This window comes from Dipodomys ordii, unplaced genomic scaffold (genome assembly GCF_000151885.1).
Source record: "Dipodomys ordii isolate 6190 unplaced genomic scaffold, Dord_2.0 Scaffold138, whole genome shotgun sequence".
NCBI lineage: Eukaryota > Metazoa > Chordata > Mammalia > Rodentia > Heteromyidae > Dipodomys > Dipodomys ordii.
The window spans coordinates 2,187,379-2,195,763 of record NW_012267354.1 but is presented as its reverse complement, the minus strand read 5'-3'; the positions used below and the strand labels follow the sequence as shown (position 1 = coordinate 2,195,763).

At 38.6% G+C, this 8,385-nt stretch overlaps 1 protein-coding gene across 1 annotated transcript; it reads right to left on the bottom strand.

Moving 5' to 3' along the window:
* Window positions 1-7,063: 7,063 nt before the first annotated feature.
* LOC105996920 (olfactory receptor 2W1-like) lies at window positions 7,064-8,005 on the bottom strand. Its single transcript, XM_013031160.1, has one exon. It carries the CDS (start codon window positions 8,003-8,005, stop codon window positions 7,064-7,066), a length of 942 nt encoding a protein of 313 aa, XP_012886614.1.
* Between the last annotated feature and the right edge of the window lie 380 nt (window positions 8,006-8,385).

The window sequence follows — 8,385 nt, the reverse complement described above, 5'->3', positions numbered from 1 at the left end:
ACCAGGATGATGGCTGTGTTTCCTACCAGAGTCACCAGATAGAAGATGAAGACAGCCACGGAGATGATGCGCTCCAGGTGAGGTCGATCAGAAAACCCCAGAAGGATGAAGTCTGTTCTGAAACTTCCATTGGTTGTTTCCATGGCCATTTATGATATGCTAGGAGATAATGTCATGGTTACCAAGCCTGGTGTCAGTCTGCTTTGGAACTGTGTGGCTCTTAATTATTTCATACTGTTACTTTCTATCTGGAGCATCTCTTTGCTGGGTGTACAGTGTTTATAGCATCTGTGTATTTTCTCATGTCCAAAGTGGTCTTAAAACACGATGCTACACTCAAGAGTGTCTACTAAATCTTTGAGAAGAATTAGCATGCTTTGTTACTGATGGGTTCTATATTAATTTTTTTCTTTCTGCTAGGCTCCTAGTATTTGAACTGAGGTCTTGGGTACTGTCCTGAGCTATATAATTAATTAATTAATTAAGTTCAAGGCTAGCAGTCTAACCAGTTGAACCAGAGCTTTACTTTTGGCTTTTTGGTGGTTAATTGGAGATAAGAGTCTCCTGAACTTTCCTGCCAAAGCTGTGTAGGTAGGCATTTTGATAAGATCAATTATATATTATTAATGAGGACACCTGGTAATAATTACTGTTAGACTCTATTTACTTTTCCCTCTTCTAAGTTACCAGGCATTTAATAAAAACAGAATAGTTATTTAAATAAACTCTGAGTTGTTTGTCTTTATGGAGCTAAGCAATTATATGAGTACATCTTTTTGTGGCTTTGAATTTTTTCTTATAAAATAACATTTTAACTCTAGAAGTGTGTGTGTATACACACACACACACACACATACACATATAGTAAAATTTCACCAAAACCACTCTTTCCCCCTGAATAGTGTATTGTATGATTAAATAGTTTGAAACAATCACTGAATTAGTTTTAATATTTTTTCTGCCAAATTTGTGTCCGTGAACTTCAGACCTTGGGTTACATTTATATTTGAGGGCATGGAATAAATGTTAAACTGTCATTTGTGGCAATCTCTAGAAAAATAAATGTTATCAAGGAAAGCATCATTATATAAACATTACTTAGAATTAGAAAATATGTTCTCATAAATACACATATTAGCAAGTCAGAAAGAGTTTTCTTATCATAAAAGCATGAACTTAACTAAGGAGATTTGAGTGCTGATGTAGTGTTTTCTAAGTCCAGCAGTGTCGCCACTCCCAGTCCACTGCTTAGAAGCTAGGTGTTGTCAGGTAATAATTCCACCAATATGTGAAGTGAATCCAATAGTATTCCTTTATTCAATGAGAGATTGTGAACAACAATATTTGTTAAAGCACTTGAAACTGTTCTCTTTATACTTAATTCGAAACCCAAAAATCTCTGCTATCTTCCCAATCATTATTATTCTATATGTCTCTTGTTTTCTTTAGGTTTTACACAAATAAATTCACCATGATGGTTTCAAGCTAAATAGAAATGTCAAATACATTTTTTTTCTGGTAACTAGCTTTGAACTCAGGGCCACTTACTTGCTGAAAGGATGCTCTACCACTTGATTCATACCTCCAGTATTTCTTTTTATGGATTTAGAAATGGATCTTCTTGGCTTTTATCACTGGATTGGCTTCAAACTATGGCCTTCAAGATTACAGTCTCCTGGCAGGATTATAGGCTTAGGCCAGAAACACATGGATTTGGATTTTCATACTGCCTATAAATAATTATGATTACATGTGTGAGCTACTGAATTTTAGTTATGACTTCTAAAACCTAATTAACACACAAAAATATGTATAAGCAGAATGCAATATTCAGATTCAGCTGATAAACTCAGGGTCAGGAAATGATTTGAGTTCTTCAAAGTCTTTGATTTTAAATTCCAATAGGTTTCTGTGATCTCTAAAAGTAGAATGTTCAGAATTAAAAAGCCATATATATTAAAGCTGAAATGGGTCTCAGAAGCCATGACTACAGACCTCTGTTTCAAATAGATTTTTCCCTGGAATATTCATATAACATCTCTCTCTCTCGCTCTCCTTTTGTTCAAGTCTTGGGGCTTGAATTCAGGGCTTAGGTGCTGCTCCTGAGCTTTATTGTTGAAGGTTAGCACTCTATTACTTTAAGCCCAGTTCCACTTCTAGCCTTTTTTTTTTTTTTGATAGTTAATTGAAGAGAAAACTCTCAAAGACTTTCTTGTCCAGTCTGGCTTTGAACCACTATCCTCTGATCTCATCCTCCTGAGTTGCCAGAATTACAAGTGGGAGCCTATACAGGAGCCAGGCACCTGGCTTCATATAACATTTATTTTCATAACATCAGTGTCAGGGAAGCCACTTGTACGTGAAGAGGCCTCTTTCCTCAACCAACGTGAAGAGGCCTCTTTCCTCAATCAATGTCTCATACACTTCCACTGAGTTTAAAAAGTTCCTTTTGGCAAATTCCTGACATGGATTCCCTCTATTCCAAAAATAAAGCACAGGCATATTTAATTCAATTCAACATGGCTCCATAATAAACAGATTTAGTTATATATATTTATTTGTTCCATTATATCTCTATATACATCTATCTGTCTATAGATCTCTCTCTCTCTCTCTCTCTCTCTCGGCATACCCAGGAAGTAATAATAAAGAAAGGTTTGGTGAGTTTGGGTGAATTATCTTACAACTATTGTCAGAGTCCAGAAATAGCATATTGTTAACCACACCAGGGGCTTTCTTTGTGCAGAATCCCAGTTATGACTCCCCTGTTCCTGGCGTGTCCTGATGGGTACCAGAAATCATCTCTTTGCATTTTATTAACTGCCTGCATGTGCATCCACCAATATTGTGAACTTTTAATTAAATGTGGCATATATCTGTTGAATCCCTTTTAATGGAATCTATTATTAAATATGTTAGATTTTTCTTTTTTTTTTTCTTTCCTGACCAGGCATATGATGACCTGTTTCTAATGCTATCCTGTTTCCAATTGCTGGACTTTTTTGGTGTCTTGTCACTGGATGCACCTGGGTTATGTAGAATCTCAAATTCTTCTTTTTTCTTGTGAAAATACTGTACATGGGCTGGGAAGGTGGCTCAGTGGTAGAGCGCTTGCCTTGCATGCATGAGGCCCTGGGTTCGATTCCTCAGCACCACATAAGCAAAAAGAAAAAAGCCAGCCAGTCAAAAAAGTCTGAGAGACCCTTAACTCCAATGAACCATGAGAAAACTGGAAGTGGTTCTGTGGCTCAAACAGAGCATTAGACTTGAGCAGAAAAAGAAAAGAAAAGAAAGCTCAGAGAGAGTTCCCAGGTCCTCTGTTCATGAGAGTCTTATCTCCAGTTAACCACCAAAAAGCCAAAAGTAGAGCTGTGGCTCAAGTGGTTAGACTGCTAGCCTTGAACAAAATAAACAAACAAACAAAAAGCTCAGGGACAGAACCCAAGACCTCAGTTCAAGTGCTAGGAGCCTCACAGAAAGAAAAAAAATAATAAGGAATCCATGAGTAGCAAAGCATTCTAACTCTTCTCATTGATTTAGTAGACACTCTGAGTTTAGCATCATGTTTTAGGACAGCTTTGGATATGAGTAAATACAGAGATGCTTATAGCATCTCTGGACAGGATAGTGGGAGAACCACAACGGAGTGGGTAGCAATGTTCAACAAGAAATGTACCCTACTCATGTCATGGTAAGCCCTCTGTACAACATCTTTACAGTAAAATAAAATTCAAACAAAATGAAGTAAAATACATCCTATTATACTTATCTTCGTGTGAAATATCTGCATAATCTGCATTTTAAAGTTTGCTTGTTTTTTTTTTTTTTGGGTCCAATCATGGGCCTGAACTCTGGGCCTGGGCGCTGTCCCTCAGCTCTTCAGCTCAAGGCTAGCGCTCTACCACTTGAGCCACAGCACCACTTCCAGCTTTTTTCTTTTTGCTTATGTGGTGCTGAGGAATCGAACCCAGGGCCTCATGCATGCAAGGCAAGCTCTCTACCACTGAGCCATCTTCCCAGCCCAAGTTTGCTTGTTTTTGAGCTTACACAAAGGCTATCACATTTGAAATATTGCTTGGGAGAAGTTCTGAAATCCATATATCATTGCTTGAACACATTACAATGATCTGCCCACTTGTCAATGGATTTATGTGCTAATTACATTTTTTAAGCTCATGTGAAGTGCACTATTGCAGAGAATTTTCTGCATGTCTCTTGGGACACATAGGCAAGAATGTCTTTGCATTTATGATAGGAACTTCAGGCTGATGGAATATGTTAATAGTAAACCTCATAAATTGATTTCTTCCAAATTATTTTTAAAAATCACCTTGTCTTACTCTTGTTCTTTATAAATGATGCTATAGAGACCCACATTTTCTCCCAGCATGTAACCATTTGCTGTATTATGGGATTTTAAGTAATTGCCAAGTAAAATGGTGCAGATATTATCCAACTGTGGTCTTGTCTTTCATTTTCCTGATAGCCAATGTGGTTGAATTTATCTTCTTACAGTTATTGTTATAGTTTTCATTCTTTGAATCAAATAATTCTTGGCAGATGAAATAATTCTATGTGTCTATCATATTTATACTTTAAGTATTCAAGTTCATATTATATTGTTTTGTACCTTTCCTCCTTACAGGTATTCTTGTGGTATGTTTAGTTCTCTGTGGGGTTATGTGGCTGGAAAATATTTTTTTTCTGTTTTTTTGTTTGGCTTTTTGCTTTAAATATCTCCCTCTTTTTTTTTTTTTTGGGTCCAGAACTCTGGGCCTAGATGCTGTCCCTCAGCTCTTCAGCTCAAGGCTAGCACTCTACCACTTGAACCACAGTGCCACTTCCGGCTTTTTTCTTTTTGCTTATGTGGTGCTGAGGTATCGAATCCAGGGCCTCATGCATGCAAGGCAAGCGCTCTACCACTGAGCCACCTTCCCAGCCCACTTAAATATTTCCCTCTTGCTGATCAGAAATCTTTCATTTATTATTGAAAAAACATTTTCTTCAGTGGTTTCTTTAAGAAATCCATGTCCTAACTGAGAGAGGTTTTGATTTATATATATTTTAAACATGATAAAGTTCTGCTCTTGATCTGTGTGGTATTAATTTATGTACGTGGTAGAGAGCTGGGATCCAAATTTATCTTTTCTTGTGGATAGCCAAATCACAACACAAATTCTGGAAATATTTTTCTTTCTCCAGTAATGCCATATTCTCTCATGTACCAACACTCTCTGTATGTATATGTGTGTTTGTGTATGCTGTGTGCTTTGCTTTGCTCTGCTCCCATGCTCTCTCTCTCCCATGCAGTGCAACCCATGACAATTATTTGTACTATGAGTCTCAATAGGTAGAAAGGCAAGAGAGTCCTTTTTAATAATCCTCAGAAGTGCCATCAAGCCCCTTTTCACTTTTACTATGTAAGACTAATATCAGTGAAGTTGTATGGAATGCATAGATATTTTTTTGGGGGGGGATTAACTTGTACTATAAGCTACAGCTTCATTTCTTGTGGCCTTCCCTAATGTGTTATAATGTTATGATTTTCTATTGACAAGGGTTGCACATATTTTGCAAGATATGTTCCTAGTAGAAATGCCCTAGCAAGGGCATTGCAGAGGGGAGGCAGCTGAGTAAAAGGAAGTGTATTATAAAAACAAAGTGTGAGAAACATATGGTATTGAGAGAAAAACTTCTTACACTGACTTCACTTATTTCTTTTCTGTCTCCATGCTAAGGATCAAAAGGGTGCTTTCTGACTCCTCTTCATCTGTAACTTGACGTCTAGGACATTTTGCTAAAACCTTTGTGATATTAATTTCTACCTATTCCCCCATATATCAGAAAGTAAAATAATTAAGACCCTTCAAACCACATTCACTTTCTGTTCAGACAGACTTAAACTTCCTATTCTTTTCAACATTGTCACCAAACATTAGCTAGGTCAAAAATCATCTGTAGAAAATGTGGATTGCTGGTCTATGCTCTGTTCTGGCATGGGGCCCAAAAATCTGCTTTTCTAACTTTTTTCTAAGCTATCTGATGATGCTGTTGATGTTTTTGGTCCAGGGATAAACCTTGCCTCCAGGATAAAGTACCAAGAGAGTCTGGAGTGGTTCTGATAGTGAGTTTGTTGTGCATCCATCTTCCTGTTCTCTCTCCTTCCTCAGGGTTTTGTTACCATTTGCATCTTCAAAGCTAGATGCCTTCCACATTCACATTCCTTTAGGAAGGAAGCTGAAGGAGAGAGAAAGAAGGAACCTATTACAGAAGATGTGTCAGGAGTGGTACCCATTGCCTCCTTGGCATTGTTAATGGAATCAGGCTAAGCTATGCATTTGCAACATGGCAGCTGTTCAGATTGGAGGCAGCAACTGGTGCATAGTCTCCTGTGTAATGGTTACTCAGGCAAGGTCTTATGGGTGGAGGGGAGTGTCATGTTGCTTAATGTGTGTCTGGAATAAAAAGGACCAGTGTCTAGAATAATTCTATGTGAAAATGCTGAAAGAAGGATACAGGTTGACCCATTGTAACAATGAAATGTACAAGATACTATGTTGAAAATGAACTTTACAAACTGGGGGGGAAGGGAGGAGTTGGGGAAGTAGGGAGGGATAATAGCGGAAAAACAAAGGAGGTGGTAACAATGCTGGCTAGGAAATGTACACATTTTCTTATTCATGTAACTCTAACCCCTCTGTACACTATTTTTAAAATAAAAACATAAAAAAGAATAATTCTATGTGAACATAGATGTCCATGTAAGATCTTTCTTAATCCAATTTGCAGATGTTACTGTATTTTTAATTCCATTTTATAGTTATATAACTTTCTGTGGCACATGGTTTCTTGTCAAGCTTTTCATATACATGCCCATTTTATTTGCATATCTTTACCTCTTTATTTCTATTGTTGTTTTTGTTACATGATGAATGTGATTCCTGGTAATATTATAGTAACTAGTGAGCAATCTTTAAATGGTCTTTAGTATATAAGTTAAGATTCTGATGGTAAAGGACATTATTTCTTTAGTTTTTCACATGTATAATGCCCTCACCCCAACTTATGATTGCTGAACAGTTTTTAACTTCAATAGTCTCTTCAGAGCGCTCTTTACTTCTTTGTTTCTTAAAGTATAGATCAGGGGGTTCAGGCTGGGTGTGACGATTGTGTAAAAGAGAGTTAAGAACTTCCCTTCATCTTGGGACTTGGTTTTTTGTGGCCTCATGTACATATAAATGGCCGTTCCATAAAACAGAGTCACTACTGTGAGGTGGGAGCCACAGGTGTTCAGGACCTTTCTCCACCTGCTGGCTGACTTGATCCTCATTACAGCTTGAGTGATGACTCCATAGGAGATGAGAATCAGTGACAGAGGTACTAGAAGAAATATAACTCCAAGAGTAAGGACGGCAATCTCAATGACTCTCGAGTAGACACAAGCCATCTTGACCAACGCTGGCATCTCACAGAAAAAATTATCCACTAGGCGGTGGCCACATCTTGGCAACTTCAATGTCAAGGAGCAAAGAATTAGGGCACTTCCCAACCCCCCCAACCAGGAGATCAGCACCATCCTGTGGCAAAGCCCAGGGTGCATGATGACCATGTAGTGGAGAGGCTGGCACACAGCAGCATAGCGGTCATAGGCCATCACAGCCAAGAGAAGACATTCTGTGGCTCCCAGGTCAAGGGCGAAGAAGAACTGGAGTGCACAGCCTGCGTATGTGATAGATTTTGTTGGGCCCCACAGATTTACCAGCATCTGGGGGATGATGCTAGTGGTATAACAGAGGTCCACAGCAGACAAATTAGACAAGAAGAAATACATGGGAGTGTGGAGCTGGGAGTCTAGATAAGACACCAGGATGATGGCTGTGTTTCCTACCAGAGTCACCAGATAGAAGATGAAGACAGCCACGGAGATAATGCGCTCCAGGTGAGGTCGATCAGAAAACCCCAGAAGGATGAAGTCTGTTCTGGAACTTCCATTGGTTGTTTCCATGGCCCTTTATGATATGCTAGGAGATAATGTCATGGTTACCAAGCCTGATGTCAGTCTGCCTTAGAACTAGAATTGTTGATGATAGTATATTTTACTTACATATGATAAATCACAAACTCTTCCCCCGCCCCCATCATGGGCCTTGAATTTAGCGCCTGTTTCCTCTCCCTGAATTATTTTACTCAAAGCTAGAACTGTACTTCTTTGAGCCACAATACCTCTTCCTGTGTTGTTGGTGGCTAATTGGATATGAGAGTTTCACAGACTCCCCTCCCTCCCACTTCCTGGCTAGTTTCAAACTGCGATCTTCAGATCTCAGTCTCCTGAGTGTCTAGTACTACAGACGTAAGCCACTGGCTTACAATCAAACTCTGGTTTAG

What these genes read in the sequence shown, in the direction of transcription:
- LOC105996920 (XM_013031160.1), bottom strand. Translation starts at nt 8,005, where the DNA reads ATGGAAACAACCAATGGAAGTTCCAGAACAGACTTCATCCTTCTGGGG.